The sequence below is a fragment of the Onthophagus taurus genome, chromosome 11 (genome assembly GCF_036711975.1).
Source record: "Onthophagus taurus isolate NC chromosome 11, IU_Otau_3.0, whole genome shotgun sequence".
NCBI classification, from domain to species: Eukaryota; Metazoa; Arthropoda; class Insecta; order Coleoptera; family Scarabaeidae; genus Onthophagus; species Onthophagus taurus.
In genome coordinates this window covers 28,071,631-28,092,512 of record NC_091976.1, presented here as the reverse complement: position 1 = coordinate 28,092,512, position 20,882 = coordinate 28,071,631, and the positions used below count along the sequence as shown (strand labels likewise).

The 20,882-nt window shown below is 32.2% G+C and overlaps 1 protein-coding gene across 1 annotated transcript in view; it reads right to left on the bottom strand.

Annotated features, from left to right (window-relative positions):
- LOC111423701 (uncharacterized) overlaps positions 1–20,882 on the bottom strand; it is a 60,331-nt gene that overhangs the window by 859 nt on the left and 38,590 nt on the right. The window contains exons 3-6 of the mRNA XM_023056998.2: positions 9,443–9,614; positions 8,082–8,314; positions 4,282–4,445; positions 4,103–4,231 (exon numbers count right to left, since the gene is read on the bottom strand). Of these exons, the coding sequence (XP_022912766.2) occupies positions 4,103–4,231; positions 4,282–4,445; positions 8,082–8,314; positions 9,443–9,614 (698 nt within the window). The remainder of the gene's footprint in view (positions 1–4,102; positions 4,232–4,281; positions 4,446–8,081; positions 8,315–9,442; positions 9,615–20,882) is intronic.

The window sequence follows — 20,882 nt, the reverse complement described above, 5'->3', positions numbered from 1 at the left end:
AATCCTTCTAAGTCTCAAGCAATTGATCAAATCGCTTACCCCACAGTTTACAATTAGTATTAATAATGTTACTATTCCGATAAGTCAAAGTGTAAAAAACTTAGGGGTTATCATGGATAACTTATTTAGATACAAAGAGCAGATTTCGTTACTTATGCGTAGAGCATATGCCAGTCTTCGTGCATTATACCCTTATCGTCGCTCTTTGCTCTTAACACTAAAGAAGCAGCAGTGTGATTCGCTGGTTTTATCCCATTTTGCCTACTGCGCTCCGCTTTACCATGCCTCACTTGATAGTATTGACACTCTACGCATTCAAAGAGTGCAGAATTCTTGTTTGCAGTGGAAGCCTTTCTACCTAACAAACAAAATAAGATATCGTTGTGATGTGCACAATCTGAATACGAGGTTCAGAGGTAGAATTTCTCCTCCTAAGTATAAGTTGTCACTATTTAGAAGATCATTCACGTGCCAGATTTGTGTACTTTACAACGATTTGCCTGATGACCTAAAGATGTTATCTCTCAGAGCCTTTAAGTCTACCGTTGTCAACTTGCTAATGAGAGATCAATAGTTTTTTCTTTTATTTTATTTATTTTTTTTTTTTGTATACTGATGTGCCATCTTTTACTTTATTTTACCTTTTACCTTAACTATTCTCGCTTGCCGTGACATTGCTCGCTATCTTACGTTTTGCTTTGTAATAAAATTTATGTTAGTGGGTTGGGTGTGAGCAGGGGCACATTTTTGATGTGCCATTTGGACCCCGCCTTACATATTTTATTTATACATTGTAATTAAGTTTATTTAATTCAATAAAAGGCATTACTATTATCATTATTATTAACTCGTCAATTTTGGAGCATTGTAGCACTCACGATGATTTATCCAAGTGTTGCACCACGTTTGGTTCACTTTGCGAGGCATCAAATGAACGATATCGTCTAATATCGCTTAATATCGTCTAAGGTCGCTTGCGGGCGAGGCGGTGAGTTAGGTTAAGTGGGTTTGGTTGGGTTGGGTTGGTGCTGTGTTAGGTTGGGTCATACATAAATTCATCTTTGGAGCATTTTAGCGCTTCGCCCGCAAGCGGAGTTAGGTTGGAATTGGGAGACGAAGATTTTGTTGAAACAAATTGCGACTTTAAGATTTTGGGAGAGTATTGGAGGGAGTTTAAGACTGGGATGGAGGAGTATGGCAACAAGAAAGAGGAAATACAAAGGAGAAAGGCGAGGGATGAATTTGTTTATATCTATTATGTTGTAAAGTATTAGTGTTTTAGTTTTCTTAGTGAATAAAATGCATCTAAAACACGTATACAATACAACGTTTTATCCACAATCACACTCATTTAGAATCAGAATCGCCAAAATTTCATCTAATGTTATTAAAAAAATGATTTGACATTTCACTCTGACAGCGGCTGTCATCTCAAAAATCATGGCAATTAACTAAAAAAGCATTGGGAGGTGTTGAATTGTTGCTATTTATTTTCGATTGTTTATCGACTCCATTTGTAACATATTTGTAAAAGTGTGAAAGTTTTAAAGATAAAGTTGGTGAAAAAATGGAAGAATGTTCCCAAGATAATTCTTGAGGAAGCTGTTCAATTATTGCTTGCAAAGTCCAGGGAACATTACGAAAAAGTATTTTTCTAGTTAAATGAATGAAAAGAAAAACGGGGGGTAATAACAATAAATGAGGAAGTCTTGCTATCGTATTTCTTAAATTTGAAGAGCAATTCATTCATGTGGTCGAAGTATTCGATGCTGAAAGCCGCTATAAAGGTCTATAAAAACGTAGACATAGGAAAATATAGTAAACTCATGGCCTATTTGAAGAATCAGTCAAAAGGATACAAGACGAAGAAATCTGCAGTATTGGAAAGAACACACGTCGAAGAGTTTTTGACAAGGGCTTGCGATAAAGAATATTTGATGATCAAGGTAATCTCTCTTAACCTTTTGAATATTATATATAACAAATTTTGAAATATATTAGGTTGTACTAATAATGGGGGTGTCTGGTGCTTGTCGATGCTGTGAACTGACTAATTTGAAAATTAGTGATGTAGAAGATAGGGGCGCATATTTCATTGTTTCGATACCAGATACCAAGACAGGTATTTCACGAAAATTTACAATTATAGAAAAAGGATTCTCTATCAATACTGTAGAGACGTGTAGAAAATACATGTCTTTACGTCCGAAGAAGTTATCCAATTAGAGATTCTTTTTAAAATACGTTAATCAAAAATGTACTTCACAACCTGTTGGAATTAACACTTTGTCGAAAGTTCCTTCAACAGTTGCTTCGTTTATGAATCTGGAAAATGCAAAAGCTTACAGCGGTCATTGTATGAGGCGTACTTCAACAACTTTACTGGCCAATAAAGGTACAATAATTAAACGACATGGTGGGTGGTGGAGGATCTCTGACATAGCAGAAACTTATATCGAGGATTCTATGGGATGTAATAAGCTTGATATCGCAAGAAAAATCCAAGGTTCTACTGGTACTAGTCGTTCCTTACTAGAGGAAACGTCCATTGTTTCTACATATTTTTCAAAAACTTCGACAGGCAGTATGCGTTCTGGAAACGATGACAATTACAAGCTGGTTATTACTGGAAAGGAAGTAAAATATGACAAATCAAAGAATGAAATGTCTATTAATATAAATGTTAATGTTAAAATAAATAATAAATAGGATGTGATTAATTTAGATTGTATTTTTCATTATTCCACTAGTGGAATAAAGTAACTATTCCACTAGTGGATAAAGTGGTACTTTATACGGTTCATAAGTGTGGATAAAACTTCAATTATAAGGTGATTGTGGATAAAAGATATTATACAGGTGTACAACAAGTATGGAATAATGGTTCTACAGCCTAAACTTCAACTTATATTCAAAAAAGTTTTAAATAAAAGTTACGAAACTATTTTCCGCATATCTTGGCGTAGAAATAAAATAAAAATGATGACGGCAGTCTAAGTTAGGACAACGTGAATGTGTTTTTTAAATGGAACACCCTGTATATTTAAAGGTTTTTGGATTCTTTTTGACAAGGTGTTGCAAAATGCCATAAGGTTTTAATGCTTTAATCTGCATAGTTTTCGAGATATTGTGACTTTTATTTAAAAAGATTTGACGTAGCGACAACCAAATTATGGCGTCATTATGGAATAGACAACCTAAGCCTTGACGTCACAGGGATGGGCGGAGCTTATACCGACTTCAAACATCTTTGTTGCTAACCACAGTTGCTAAGATAAATCGCCATAAAAATATCATTTAAAATGTCATCTAAAATGTCACTTAGTTTATTTTATTTTAACATTAATAGACAACCTAAGCCTTAACGTCATAGAGATGGGCGGAGCTTATACCGACTCTAAACATTTTCGTAGCCAATAGACAACCTAAGCCTTGACGTCACAGAGATGGGCGGAGCTTATACTGACTCCAAACATTTTCGTTGCTAACGGTAAATCACCATATGCAATTTTCCATTAGTGTTAAAATAAAATAAACTAAGTGATGACATTTCAAATGACATTTTTTGGCGATTTATCTTAGCAACTGTGGTTAGCAACAAAACAGTATAAGCTCCGCCCACCTCTGTGACGTCAGACTTAGGCAGTCTATAGACAACCTAAGCCATGACTATTGAAAAATTGCATATGGGGATTTTTCGTTAGCAACACAGTTAGCAACGAAGATGTTTGGAGTCAGTATAAGCTCCGCCCATCCCTGTGACGTTAACGCTTAGGTTGTCTATTCCATAATGACGCCATAATTTGGTTGTCGCTACGTCAAATCTTTTTAAATAAAAGTTTCAATATCTCAAAAACTATACAGTTTAAAGCATTAAAACCAAACAATTAAAACCAACAATTACATTTTGCAACACCTTGTCAAAAGGAATCCAAAAACCTTAAAATATACAGGGTGTTACGCCAAGATATGCGGAAAATAGTTTCAAGTAACTTTTATTTAAAACTTTTTTTAATATAAGTTGAAGTTTAGGCTGTAGAACCATTATTCCATACTTTTTATACACCCTGTATATAAAAATATATAATATATATATTCTTACATTCTATCTGTCAATGAAATATATTCTTTTCCTTTTCTCATTCGATCACAATCGACGTTTCCTTCGACACAAACACATTTACATTGAGAAGCGTGATAATGCGGAACATATTCAGATGGACATTTGCACCTAAAAATAAAGCGTTATTAAATATTAATTTTTTTAAAATAAATTCTTACCTCAGTGTATATTCATTTTTAATGACATTCATCGGCGAATCGATCGTGTTTAACTGATCAATAGAAAACTTGGTTGCATTTAATTGATTTTTATCAATACATCCACAAGCTGTATGATTTGCAAAAGCTAATCGTTCTATTTTTGTGTTTCTTTGATATTGAACCTGAAACAAAAATTTAATTTTAATTAAAACTTTTTTAATTTTAAAATAACTTTCATTCCCATCCTTAGTAGAATTTATAAATTTCTCTTTAATGCAACTTCAATCAAAATGCACTTCACCTCGAGAAATAATAAATTCCTTCCTTTTACCATTTCGCGATAATTGAATACATCTCGAATACATCCCGAGATACTAATCGTGAAGGAAACGTGTTCTTAATTAGCTGCTAATCCTTTACAGTGAAAGGATTCTTAAGTTTTTTTTTGTATTTCTTGATTGTGTATAAAAGAATGTTCTATAGAATGAATTGATTTATTTGTGAGCAAAAACGGATTGTTATTACCTACTTATTTCGTTTATTTCTCAAAAAACAATGCCGCAAATGCAAGGTTAAAACACCCCGAGGACGTTGAATAAGTACCTATAATATCATAGAATTATTTTCGAGGCGTGATTCGCTAAGTGATAATGATTGCTTTCAATATAACTTGCCGACTCTGTAATTTTCTGTACTAAAGTTTTCGCCTATTCTTGTATAAGTATATTAATCAAATTAATATTTGATGAAAAATCTCTCTGAAAGAAACTAGAAAAGTGAGATTTTAATTAAAACTGATTCCAAAGACTAATTAACTGCATGAAGCGCGTATGAAGCTCGTTTTCACTCATCTCTTTTAAACGCTTTATATTAAGACTGACAAAATAGCGTTGCTTCGTGACGGCTGAGTTATTTCGAGGTGACTAACTGCCCTAATTGATCTAATCCGATGAAGTTTATTAGCCCGGCTCCCGCAGCATCAAATTGGCGTCATAAACGATCCTAGATTTAAACGAGATATGTGAATTTAATAGATTACCGCATCTGGTCGTTTGAGTTATGTCAATTTAACGACTTTAAATTGAATACAAAGTATCTTATCATCATTTTTTTCACTCTATTAATTTTTTTAAAATTATCTTAATAAGACAGTAGAAGCTTCTACACCTTTTCAGGTAGAATTCCAGTCATTATTAAACCATGGTTTATCTTAAAAAAATTTTTAAAGCGTAAATAAGAAAACTCTTAACACTATTATACAAATTATATGTTAAATTCCCTTTGTACTTATTAACATATAGTTCCGACCATCGTAATTGTGTTATATAAAGTTTTAGAGACGAGTTTCAGTACCTACAAAGTAGGTTGCATGTGCATCGGCCGCTTCCGGGTCGCTATAAATAATTTTTGGAGCCTACCTAATAAACTGTCATTATTTAGTGAGTCTCACGCGAATATTCTTCACTTTCAACTAAACTCCTGGTACTTGAAGCGTTTTCCATTGATAATCGGTGTCATTTTACAAGCTGTTTAACTACTCGTTTCACCGTTTTAGTCCTTTTAGTCGTTTTACTGAGTTGGTACTTATGTAACCGAAGCATAATAAAACTAAAACGCATATAATTAGAGATGCAAAGCTCGAGAAAAGGATTATATACTTTAATGATTATGTATGCTGTAATTTGTAAAATGCTTTTTGAATTTAAATAAAGTACAAATACTTCTTGTACGTTGTATTTAGTGGTTTTACATTAATCGGATTTAATCAAATTTTAGATTTCTAGTAAGTTTTTTTTTGCTACTATAAATATGTGTCTCTTCAGGACTTGGTACTTCTCCACTACTTCAATGGAGTTAGTTAACATACGCTCGTTGTGAAGATAAATAATGTTTTCAAAATTTTCTCAAAAGACCAAATTGCCAAATCTTTCTAAAGTGCGACAACATTTGCACAAATCTGGAAAAGGTTTTGCTTTTGCCGAGGTTGCTTGCCGGCGAGGCGCTGGTTGGGTTGGGTCATACATCAACACGAATTCGTCAGCTTTGGAGCATTCAACGATGTTTTATTGAAGTGTTGCAGGAACACAAGATGGTGGAGGAGATCTAGGAAAGATATTGGAGGTGGATCTTGGAGTTAAGCTGGGGGACTCTGGGATATATAGAGAAAGAGAGAGTTGAAGCCGGAGAAGATGATGATGGTAGCAAGCAGAAAAACGGTAAAGTACAGAATTGTCTGGAGTAGGTTAAAAAACTTCTTACTACTTCTTGCTGTAATACTTATAGTTATGGAGTTTTATGAAGAAATTACAAGAAATCATGGAAAAATCACCTTGAAGAAATGGACACGTCTTAACATCAAGCTAAATTGAAGAATCGTCTCACATTTTTGAAGAAATTGACTCATTCCTACTCTTATAGGTAACAACACGAAGAATTGGAATTGGATACCAACACGTTCAACTTCATTAGGAAGCAGGTGGGCAGCAAGTACTCTTAATTTGGAAATTAAAATCACTACTGATAATTTAAAAAAGATTGAAGTCTCATCGAACGATTTATCTGATCTTGCTAGAGCTAGTTTACGTCATAATGTTTTCTGCAATTTCAAAGATTCATTAAAAGTTAAATTTAACAAAGTTTTCAGTCAGATAAAGGGTGTTAATTGTAGAAAATGTAATCAAATGTTAATCAGGTCTAACAATAGTTCTAAATTTTGTGATGATAGTACAAAGTGGCTTGTTAATTTAACATCGGTGGATGTTCCTGAGGAAGTTGCTACTTTGCTTTAACCACTGATTATTCGCTCATTAAATTCGTTATTTCTTTCTGATTACAAAAATATAGGGTTTGACAGGTCTATTTCTTATTGTTTTAGAATAAAGCTAAAAATAAACTATATTTTTAGTGTCGTCAAAGAAATTAAATTTACAGTTTCCTGTAAATTATAACTAAAAATTAAAAAAACATATTTCTGATATTTCAAACAAATACATTTGTTAAACTATTTAATTTTTATTTATTTTACACAAAACTTGGAATAGATTGCATTATTTCACATTTTTTATTAATATTTAATATTATTATTAAATGACTTAATAAATTATTGATAGATGGCGCTCATATATTGACATATATTAACTGTCAAATTAAAAATCCTATTTTTTTTGAGATGGATTACGAAAATTACGAAAAGTTTTACATGTTAGAATGTTACATGTTAGAAATGTGTGTTACATGATGTTTTTGATCAATTTACTTTTGACAAATTTTGAGATTTTACGCCACTTCGAGTTACAAGTAAGTTATATTTTTTCCTTCTTAAATATTGTTGCTTGACTTACGTTTTTTCTTTGTAAAATCTTTTAGCAATAAAAGAGACTGTAATCAACAATCGAAATATTAGCTATTTTAAAAAAGTTGTTTTATTTTTAATCCTGCTGACCGAAAATCCGATTAATTAATTTTTTCTATGTAGTGAGATTAGGACTGGGGTGGAAGAGTATGGACAACAAGAAAGAAGAGGATATTACATCCTACAGAGTAGGGTACTCAACAGAGGAAATACAAAGAAGAAGGACGAGGAGTAGATTAGTGTATAAGTTGTTGTGTTTTAATTGTATACCTGAAGTATTTTACACTCTTCCACACTTTTTGACGTTTTTTGATAATTTTTTTGAAACTAAGCCATTTTCTCGAGTCTCATAAAGTTTAAGCCAAATAGAAACCTCAGCAAGTGGCAGAAATTCATAATATATACTTGCTTTGCAACTGGGTGCGTTACAACATGAGAAAACATTTAAAATAAAACTTATACTTACGTAAAAATATAAATGAACAACAGTTTGACTTTTTGGACCACATTGTTTCGTCGGATCATGACAGCACCCGGTATCTTCAGAACATCGATGCAAAATCGTACAATGTGGCATGTAAGATTTACCAGGACTTGGATATTCCTTTTGAATTGCGATTACTTTCGCAACTGGAGTTGAACATTCACCTGCTTTGGTAACCTTTTTAAAATGCTCGATCACCATTGTTGATTCAAAACCTATACACAAAAAGAGAAAAATATAAAAAAAAATGAAATCTTTGTGTAAATGAACATGTTTCTTTGGTTTTATGTAAATTAAACCGGTAGCTGAGAAGAAGCGAAGAAGATCTTATTGTAATGACCTCGTAAACCGCGAAAAACCACCACGAACAGTTTGTTCTTTGTCCCGTTCGGTGAATCCAAAGTCACGATCGCACTGAGGGGATCTCTTTAAAGTTAAAGCCGAGGATACTTTTCTTTTCAATTTACTCGTGGGTGGCCCTCTTTAAAGAGACCCTCAAACTTGTCATGGGGAGAAAACGTGTAACTTAGGCAATTAAAAAATTGTTACAAGTTGATGAATGAATGAATTGGAGAATTAACTTTCTTCTTGACAAGTCAAAGACGTCGCGTGTTTGTAATTATCGATTTTGTTTAGAAAGTTGTCTCTTTGGATTCGTTGAGTTACAATTTGGTACGATTTTTTAGAATGCGATAAAATTGTTTTGTAGAAACGTGTTGTTCGTACACATTCCAGAATTGTCATGTCTGAGCAGTTCAATGTCTTCATAAAGTTGAGGTTTTTGCTCTTGGCAAGTCTGGCTCGTGTTAGATCGAGAAGAACGTCACGTTTTTGTTGCGAAGTCTCGAGGGGGTTTTAAATTACGAATGAAAATGTTTTTATTTATTTTTTTATCAGATCTTGAAAAAAATTTAATCAAATTTATGATCGTATCCTAAAAGGTTTTCACTTTTCTTTATCTCGTTAAACCAGGTAGTGGTTCATGTTGCAAACATTTCACCAAAGACCATTAATAATTTCTCAATACATAATAGATTTCTCTAAAAAGGTCGTAATTTATCTTTTGTATTGACAAGACGACCTTGATTCGATCGATAACGTCATTAATTTTATGTATTTAAGATTTCCAATATCATAAATCATTTGATACATTTAATTTTTTTTAAATAACCAAAGAAATTATTAAAGTGTGATCTTTTTGGTTGGATTTATTTTAAGACATTTAAATTAAGCCAAAAAGGTTATGCAACGAGTAACATTGACACTGGCACGATTGTTTACAAAGTAAAGCTGCCAAGATTTCTTAAGTAAATTTTGGATCATATTTATGGCAAAAAACTTACCAGTGCTAGTTTCCATGTGTTTCTTTCTACTTTGATAAACTTTATCCATCGTTCCATATTGTTGCCATTTAGTAGCAGTAAACGATGATTCATTAGGGGCCTCCTCAGCTTGTACGTCATCTTTACCATCATCTAAATCATCGTCGTTATAATCGTTTTCGTCGTTGTTATTCTGCAAAAAAAAAGATATCTTCTACAAAACGTCAAGATTCCTTTTGTGAAATATTTCATTTAATTTCAAGTACATCTTTCTCAGTTAATTGATCTCGTAATAATCTGTCAACAAGGCAAGATTTATACAGTCGGCTTTTCTAATTGGTCGAGGAACGTTGGGAATGATGCAATATTCATGAAGATAAATAGTTTATTTAGTGATTTATGGACCTTAGTCACTCCCAAGCATTTTTGCACATAGCTATTCAAACCCAACCCAAAAACTACTAGTAGTCTTGGCAAAGGGCTCAAAAGTTAAGAAGTTAACCCGGAGATGTTATAAATATACGCGAGTGCTTTTGTACTACGTTTTAATAAACGTTTAGAGTTGATATATTTTCGTCTTTGTAGGACGTTGCACTTCTCGATTATATTAACCAATTCCGAAGAGACTTCTCGTGTTTGCGTCTTCGGATGTTTGTACGTCTTTCATAAACATTCCGTTAATGCACAATGGTCCACTAAACGGAGAGAGCGGAAGAACGCGAACCAAGTCAGTTGTTAAATCTTCTCCGAAAGATTTATCGTTCGTGCGTACTTCTCCTACTCAGGGTCTATTTTCTTACTAAACCGATCTGAATCCTATTAATCTAACAGGTCAACGTACCTTGAATTCAAAAAAATCTTACACGTGAACTTGCGGTTAAAAAAATTACAACAACCAGAAGGTGGGTAACTCAATCCTCTTTTCAAAGAAGAAAATTATATCTATATATTGTATTATTTTGTTTGATTCATAATTATTTATGCAAACCAATTTTTACAAATTAATTACACGAATCTCAGGGAATAGAAAATAAATTGCAGGTTCATGGAGACATCTATTAATTAAATTTTTAAATTTACGAACTAAACATAAAAACGAGCCTAAATAAATACGTCTGTGCAAGAAAGAGGTAACTCGTTTAGAAGAGTATTGTAGAGAAAGGTTATACGCGTTAATTTTATGAGTGTCTTTTAAGATTGATTTTTAATCGCGATGGTTATAAGTTATAAAAATTAAAGAGTTCTGAAGAAACGGAATGGTTTAAACGAGGAACAAGTTCAAGTTGTTCACTTATCTTGTTTCTTTCCGGTGGTGTGATATGTCCGTTAAAAATGGCTGGCTGACCTTGATCTTGAGGGATTCTTCGGTGTTAGAAGTTTAGGATTCTCGGGAAATTTAGTGAAATTTAGTTCTCGGGTCCTTCGGGAACAGGATGAAAGATTGGACTCGAACTCAGGTATGGTTTCGATTTCTTCGAAGATAATTCAGAAACACTTCTTTACTTTTACTTGATAAAAAAAAATTCTAAGTTCAGACTTAGGTTAGAAAATTTAAGGTTAATTTGACATAGATTCGACAACGCTTGGCTATAGCCAAATTTGAACTGTCTCCGCTGTCAATTTGCGCGGCCTTATATACCCTTTTTGGACAAAGCCTTCTTGGATATCCGAATTTGATCGTCTCAGTTTGAATCAGGGCTCTCCGATTGGTTGATTAAGTGGCGGGAATTATAAATTACACAGGTTTGCCAAAATAATTGATTTTTTTAACGAAAATAACTATCAATTTTGCAAATATTCGAAATTATTAATAAACTTTAAATTTGATTAAGATTCTATAATTTTGTAGCTAATTTTCCGTTTTTTTAGATAAACGCGGTTTCGGGTGTCAATTTCCTTCGAGAAAGTCGTAATTTGATGTTGACGTTTGGAAATGAAAAATTGGAATTTAAATATACAAAATGATACAGAAATGGATGAAACTGCGGCTAAATCGATACTCTATCGATCTCGCATGTTTTTAGAATCTAAAATCGTCTGAAAAGTCGCCAAAATCAATACCTGTCAAAAATGACAAGGTCAAATTTGAAGGTCATGGACTTCAAGGAATTTTTCTTAAATCTAAACGAAAATCATAACAAAACGTAACTACTTAGCCTAATCTATAACACTAAATTTCTTAAATTTAATTAGTCCTTTTTCTGTTTCTTCGGAAACAAGGATTTTATTACACTATATACAGGGTGATTCACGTTTATGCTTATTTGTTTGCCTTAGATAGGTTTAACCACAATAATTCACCCAACTTACAAGATTCTAGTCCTAATAACACATCAACTTTCTCCAATGATACGTTTTTTTAGTTTTTTAATTAGATTTATATTAATTAATTAGAGTTAAATTATATAAAGATAAAAATTTAGGGATTCAATATACAGGGTGATTCACATAAGAACCGACACAGAGCAGGGTATGTAGAGTACAATAAATTAAGATGATTTAACGCAACTTATCTCTATACTAAGTTGTACCTCTGAGGAGTTATAGGCCTTCAAAGTTGGATCTTAAATTTTTAAAACATTTAATAACTTCGTAATACATTAAGCTAGAAAAACCAAATTTGGTATACGTTATGAGTGTACCGAGGGTATTAATTGGTAGATAGTTGAGACCAATTGAGGCATTTCAAAAGGTTGATTAAGGGTGATGTTCTCCTAAATTTGGACAGATTTTTTTAACCTTTTGGTGGATTTAATACATTATTATCTCATTTCATGTGGAATTTAATTCTAAAACTTTTTTTACTCTTATTATTTTTTAAAAAACATTGTCGTTTTCATAATAAACTCAAATAACTAATGACAGGTATTTCGTTAATCCTACTCATAACTCAAAAATTAAAGGTGATGGAGAAAAGTTTATTTGAAATAAATTGTTTATTGTGAACTAAAAGGACATTACTCATAAACAGATTTGGTTTAGTTATAATGATTTTCTAATGATACCTCTACATGTCCCTGCTCTGTGTCGGTTCTTATGTTAAACACCCTGTATATTAATTGATTCCATTTAAAAAGGAAATTGCGTAAGATAATTTACCTTTTGCCTAAGTTTTTATGACTTAATTATCATGGTTCTTAAGCAAGGTAAAGTGTGGAAAACGATCGTTTCTTTAAAATTGAGGCTAATTGATGTTGTAGTCGTTACTTGACTGCGTGCGAGAACTTGTCGTTTATTTAACGAGTGTATCGTTTTTCAAATTAACAAAAATCTTTTTTAATCATACATTTCTTACAGGAATTTCTCCTTTCTTATCTTTTAACATTATAACTTATTTATTTCTTTTCTCGTCCTCATTTCCCGTATTTATTAATTTTTTTAGTTTTATTAACGTGAACAAAGAAAGCCGGGATTTAAAAGATTCTTATCATTAAAACGAACAAAACATCATTACCCCACGGCTATCCACCTGGGAATGATCTTAAATGAATTATTGTATTTATTCCCCCTTCGAAACCAACCCGTTCAAAAACCGATGATATCTCAAGATTTATGCGCGCATGCAAACTTCAACTTCACTCTTCGGTTAACAACGACAAAATAAGTAAAACGAGTCGGGAGAACGTCTTTCTTTGAAATCTTCTCCTACAACTTGACATCGCCCTTTTCTTATCTAAATCTGAATTTGAAATGAATCTATTTTTGTTCGATGTTAAATCTTATTTTTAAGTAATACCTAACAAGTTTTATTAACAATTACGCAATAAAAAGAATTAGTTGCATAATCGTAGACAACATCATCACCTTGACAGTAAGAGGCGATCATAACGTTACCTTCTACCAAGTTATCAATGAATCAGAATCTTTAGAGAGAGATACAAGCTCGTCGTTTGAGTAATCGCGGTTGTCGTCGTCTTTAGCAAATACACTCACAATGTATTAGAACTAACTATTATAAGCATTTGTGACTACATCACGTTTATTAATAGAGCGTGGTCTAGTTACGATGGTATTTACTTTCAGTTAAATGCTATTATGTCTCTCGAACAGGTGTCCGTCTCTTTGAATGTTAAGTAGACAGGAAGAAACTGTTATTGTTTGTTTATTTTTTTAAATTTTTGATTTTTTTAATGACTCGATGTAAGGTTGTACCGTTAAAAGGTGTGTTTAAGAATTAACTTTACCTTTGATATTTGTTGGTTGGTTATGTATGTTTTTCAATTAGGCTGTAAATTGAAATGGGTTAATTGAATATGTTGGTTTTGTTATTTGGGTCAAGATTTAAATACAATAAAGATAAGGTGACAAGAGAAAATTGAATGGGATTTAATTTTTGGAATAATTATTTTACTAATTTAAAAGTAGCTGAGTTTCAAGGTAATTTTTTCATTTCAACAAGTTCGTTTTTTAATCCTCACCTTTAATATTCCTTTCATATACATGTCCTAACCTAACTCTATCACAGATTAATGAAATGGATTATAATGGAATATTGTTGAAATGCAAGTTTTCAATGTAACGTCCAAAGATCACCAACAAGTTCTCCACATTTGCAAGATAAACTTTGTTGGACGTTTTCTGAAAAAGCTTTTATGGCATTTCTGCTCTTGATGTGGTGTAATGGGAAATTCGTTGGATCTTAGGATGAAAATGTCCAACACTCCTTCCATCGCTTAAGATGCGTTCTGGTGGTCGCTTTGACACTGGCTTTTTATTCTTAGAGATCATGACGAGTCTGTTGTTATAATATTTTATATGTGAAGGTTGAATTATTTTGTACTTTATCGATGTTATATGTTTATTTCATTCTCTACATGTTTCGAGGATACGAGTCCTCATCTTCAGGAAGAATTCCTGTTACAAATACAAATGATTATTAATATTATTTTATTCTAAATTATCTGAGTCTGTTATATGAGTCTGTTGTTGTCCTTAGATACATTTCTTCTTCTAATTTTCGCCCGAAAGTAATAGCACTTCCTAGATAATTAAATTTCGATACATATTCGACGATCTTGTTATTAGTTGCTATTTTGCATCTACGGGGTTCTTTTGCTAACGTTATGGTCTTGGTCTTGCTTCTCGAGATTTGCATATTTAATTCTTCATTTGCGTATTGATTTGTAGGTCATCCTCAGTATCAATTAATAACACGGACATCCTCTGCATAGAACACAATCTTGATTTGTTGTCCATTCATAGTGCAACCATAGGTCACGTAAGCCACTCACATAAGAAATAGTGATAGCTGGTTTGAAGTAATTACAGAAATAATCTTTTGGGCTCATCATAAACTATTTTCATGAATGCTGTTTCCTCCATCAGGTTTAGTTGTTGACTTATATACAATTTCAATAACAAACGTCGCCTATTTTGTTATTTTGGGGATTTTTGCTTTCAACCTAAGAAATAGTGATAGCTAGGGTTGAGATGATTGTGAAAATGATTTAATGGGTTCATTCTAAACTATTTTGATCAAAACCGTGTCTCTCTATCAGGTTTAGTTTTTGACTTATTTACAATTTCAATGACAAACATTGCCAATTTTGCGATTTTGGGGATTTTTGCTTTCTACCTAAGAAATAGTGATAGCTAGATTTGAGGTGTTTACAAAAATAATTTTTTGGACTCGTTATAAACTATTTTCATCAATGCCACTTTCCTCCATCTGATTTAGTTTTTGACTTATACACAATTTCGACGACAAACATCGCCCATTTTGATATTTTGTTGATTTTTGCTGTCTATCTAAGAAATAGTGATAGCTAGATTTGAGGTGTTTACAGAAATAATTTTTTGGACTCATTATAAACTATTTTTATCAATACCACTTTCTTCCATCAGATTTAGTTTTTGACTTATACACAATTTCGACGACAAACATCGCCCATTTTGATATTTTGGGGATTTTTGCTGTCTATCTAAGAAATAGTATTACCTAGGGTTGAGATTATTGTGAAAATGTTTTAATGAGTTCATTCTAAACTATTTTGATCAAAACCGTGTTTCTCTATCAGGTTTAGTTTTTGACTTATTTACAATTTCAATGGCAAACATCGCCAATTTTGCGATTTTGGGGATTTTTGCTTTCTACCTAAGAAATAATGATAGCTAGGTTTGAGGTGTTTACAGAAATAATTTTTTGGAATCATTATAAACTATTTTCATCAATACCACTTTCCTCCATCAGATTTAGTTTTTGACTTATACACAATTTCGACGACAAACATCGCCCATTTTGATATTTTGGGGATTTTTGCTGTCTATCTAAGAAATAGTATTACCTAGGGTTGAGATATTTGTGAAAATATTTTAATGAGTTCATTCTAAACTATTTTGATCAAAACCGTGTTTCTCTATCAGGTTTAGTTTTTGACTTATTTACAATTTCAATGGCAAACATCGCCAATTTTGCGATTTTGGGGATTTTTGCTTTCTACCTAAGAAATAGTGATAGCTAGATTTGAGGTGTTTACATAAATAATTTTTTGAACTCATTATAAACTATTTTCATCAATGCCACTTTCCTCCATCAGATTTAGTTTTTGACTTATACATAATTTCAACGATAAACATCGCCCATTTTGAGATTTTGAGGATTTTTGCTGTCTATCTAAGAAATAGTATTACCTAGGGTTGAGATGATTGTGAAAATGTTTTAATGGGTTCATTCTAAACTATTTTTATCAAAACCGTGTTCCTCCATCAGGTTTAATTTTGAGTTATTTATAATTTCAATGACAAACATCGGCAATTTTGCGATTTTGGGGATTTTTGCTTTCTACCTAAGAAATAGTGATAGCTAGATTTGAGGTGTTTACAGAAATAATTTTTTGGACTCATCATAAACTATTTTCATCAATGCCACTTGCCTCCATCAGATTTAGTTTTTGACTTATACACAATTTCGACGACAAACATCGCCCATTTTGATATTTTGGGGATTTTTGCTGTCTATCTAAGAAATAGTATTACCTAGGGTTGAGATTATTGTGAAAATGTTTTAATGGGTTCATTCTAAACTATTTTGATCAAAACCGTGTTTCTCTATCAGGTTTAGTTTTTGACTTATTTACAATTTCAATGGCAAACATCGCCAATTTTGCGATTTTGGGGATTTTTGCTTTCTACCTAAGAAATAATGATAGCTAGGTTTGAGGTGTTTACAGAAATAATTTTTTGGAATCATTATAAACTATTTTCATCAATACCACTTTCCTCCATCAGATTTAGTTTTTGACTTATACACAATTTCGACGACAAACATCGCCCATTTTGATATTTTGGGGATTTTTGCTGTCTATCTAAGAAATAGTATTACCTAGGGTTGAGATATTTGTGAAAATATTTTAATGAGTTCATTCTAAACTATTTTGATCAAAACCGTGTTTCTCTATCAGGTTTAGTTTTTGACTTATTTACAATTTCAATGGCAAACATCGCCAATTTTGCGATTTTGGGGATTTTTGCTTTCTACCTAAGAAATAGTGATAGCTAGATTTGAGGTGTTTACATAAATAATTTTTTGAACTCATTATAAACTATTTCCATCAATGCCACTTTCCTCCATCAGATTTAGTTTTTGACTTATACATAATTTCAACGATAAACATCGCCCATTTTGAGATTTTGAGGATTTTTGCTGTCTATCTAAGAAATAGTATTACCTAGGGTTGAGATGATTGTGAAAATGTTTTAATGGGTTCATTCTAAACTATTTTTATCAAAACCGTGTTCCTCCATCAGGTTTAATTTTGAGTTATTTATAATTTCAATGACAAACATCGGCAATTTTGCGATTTTGGGGATTTTTGCTTTCTACCTAAGAAATAGTGATAGCTAGATTTGAGGTGTTTACAGAAATAATTTTTTGGACTCATCATAAACTATTTTCATCAATGCCACTTGCCTCCATCAGATTTAGTTTTTGACTTATACACAATTTCGACGACAAACATCGCCCATTTTGATATTTTGGGGATTTTTGCTGTCTATCTAAGAAATAGTATTACCTAGGGTTGAGATTATTGTGAAAATGTTTTAATGGGTTCATTCTAAACTATTTTGATCAAAACCGTGTTTCTCTATCAGGTTTAGTTTTTGACTTATTTACAATTTCAATGGCAAACATCGCCAATTTTGCGATTTTGGGGATTTTTGCTTTCTACCTAAGAAATAATGATAGCTAGGTTTGAGGTGTTTACAGAAATAATTTTTTGGAATCATTATAAACTATTTTCATCAATACCACTTTCCTCCATCAGATTTAGTTTTTGACTTATACACAATTTCGACGACAAACATCGCCCATTTTGATATTTTGGGGATTTTTGCTGTCTATCTAAGAAATAGTATTACCTAGGGTTGAGATATTTGTGAAAATATTTTAATGAGTTCATTCTAAACTATTTTGATCAAAACCGTGTTTCTCTATCAGGTTTAGTTTTTGACTTATTTACAATTTCAATGGCAAACATCGCCAATTTTGCGATTTTGGGGATTTTTGCTTTCTACCTAAGAAATAGTGATAGCTAGATTTGAGGTGTTTACATAAATAATTTTTTGAACTCATTATAAACTATTTTCATCAATGCCACTTTCCTCCATCAGATTTAGTTTTTGACTTATACATAATTTCAACGATAAACATCGCCCATTTTGAGATTTTGAGGATTTTTGCTGTCTATCTAAGAAATAGTATTACCTAGGGTTGAGATGATTGTGAAAATGTTTTAATGGGTTCATTCTAAACTATTTTTATCAAAACCGTGTTCCTCCATCAGGTTTAATTTTGAGTTATTTATAATTTCAATGACAAACATCGGCAATTTTGCGATTTTGGGGATTTTTGCTTTCTACCTAAGAAATAGTGATAGCTAGATTTGAGGTGTTTACAGAAATAATTTTTTGGACTCATCATAAACTATTTTCATCAATGCCACTTGCCTCCATCAGATTTAGTTTTTGACTTATACACAATTTCAACGATAAACATCGCCCATTTTGATATTTTGGGGATTTTTGCTGTCTATCTAAGAAATAGTATTACCTAGGGTTGAGATGATTGTGAAAATGTTTTAATGGGTTCATTCTAAACTATTTTGATCAAAACCATGTTTCTCTATCAGGTTTAGTTTTTGACTTATTTACAATTTCAATGACAAACATCGCCAATTTTGCGATTTTGGGGATTTTTGCTTTCTATCTAAGAAATAGTAATAGCTAGATTTGAGGTGTTTGCAGAAATAATTTTTTGGACTCATTATAAACTATTTTCATCAATGCCACTTTCCTCCATCAGATTTAGTTTTTGACTTATACACAATTTCAACGATAAACATCGCCCATTTTGAGATTTTGGGGATTTTTGCTGTCTATCTAAGAAATAGTAATACCTAGGGTTGAGATGATTGCGAAATTGTTTTAATAGGTTATATATAACCTGATAGAGGAATTAATTCAAAAATTAAAATGAAATTCTGACTATCTGATATTATTTCGTAGGTAAAAAGCAAAAACAAGGCAAAGTTTTAAAATAATAATCTTGGAGTTAATAAGTTTTGTTGTAGCTCATCCCGATGAGACATTAATATGGTAATAAGGAAGTAAATTTTCTTTCAAGGGTTTAAGAAGGGCCATAACCCGGTAGGAGGTTGCCGGTGCAGAAAAGATAATTAAAGGTTGAATAAAGTTTCTGTTTACGATCGTTTTAAATTAACATTCGCGACTTGTTTTCATTTAACCCAACAAACAATCCAAGAATCTTGAATCTAGACGAACAACTTTTTATTCTATGATAGTTTTTACGACGCAATCGTCGCTGCATACGTAAAAAGAAACTCAACGAATCTAATTACATAGCCACGCGCTTTGTAATGCTACTAACACTTATTTAATTATAGACGTTACATATTTATTAGGTATGCTAATAGAAAAAAAATCAGTAATCTTGGCGCCATCGAGAATCGGGTTCTTTTTTCTTTGAACCGACTTCATTTACAATTCCAATTTCTATTGAGATAATTAACCACCATCAACGAACGGGTCCAGTTTAATTGAACCTACTCTTAATATGGTATTGTACAAGAATTTAGTTGGTTTCGAACACCAACGCATCTTCAAATCAACTTTTAATTGAGTGTCACGTAACATGATCGTCAAAACGTTTTCACCTACGAAGAATCTCTTCTCTTAACTATTATTATGATTACTACAAGAAGAATTTAAAGATTTTTAGGAGATTTATGGTTGGGTTAAAATTTTTTTAAATGTTAAATGGGTAGTTACAAACCGATTTGTTTGGGATTATCCTCATTAACATAAATAAAACATTTTGTACGCCCACGGCGCACCAACCTTTGGGTGGTTTTCCTAACGAAGCTTAAACACGTGCGTAAGTATGTCAAATGCAATGTAACAGGTGTTATGGCGTTGAAATCGTCTTTACGGAGATTTAATCTAATCCTTTGATTAATTAATTAATGGGATTTTTAAATCGATACCTAATAAATTATAGAAATCTTCCATAAAATTACTGTTATGTTATATAAGACGTTTTATATCTAATGAATAGACATAATTAAAAGTTTAAAATCAATTGATTGATTTAAATGGGTCAAATAAATATCTCGCAGTCAATAAGGCGAGAAATGAGAAAAAAGGGAAACTTAAAACTCCTCGTATAAACAGACGCATCGCTAAGAAATAAACACGGAAGCGAAACGTATCGAATGTTGGTTTCTTAAACAAAGAATCCAATAACATTACAAAATTTGCTGCTGTTTGTCATGTCGAAAACAATTTTCGTGATTTATGGCCAACCCATTATATCCGTTGAAAGTTCAACAATATGCCAATCAGTTAATTAGATCTACGGGATTTATTAATAGTTTCAGTTACAAGGTTGCTTCTTCTAAATATAGACATGAGCCTTTTAATTATCCTAAAAAAAAGTTATCCTGTAAAACCTATTTTTGGTACATAATAGACAATGAGGTTCCATATTTCGTTTTATCTTAAAGTTTATTTTTTTTGCGTTGTTTAGTAGTTGAGGATTCTTGCCCGAAGGCGTCGGCAATATTCACGGTTCGTTAAACGTTTCAATAACCGACAATTTCACAGCTTAATCCTCAAGGGAAAATTGCGCTCAGCTTTTATCCTACGATTCAAAATATCTAACCAAGACGATAAAAAAAAATGTGTAAATACAGAGCTTTTCCGCTGCATTGAACGTGAACTTTACCGCGAAACGAACAACGGTCAATCGTTTTATGTTCCTTCGTTGAAACCCGATACTTATTCAAATCAATCCTTCTATCTATTTCCCGAAGAACACCAACAACCACGAAAAAATTGGTCGTAAACCGTGTCTAGTTAACATATTAACCTTTGAGGCCGAACAAAATACCACCGACGACGAAGTGTGATGCGTTGCTCGTGTATAATACGGATTGCGGCATCG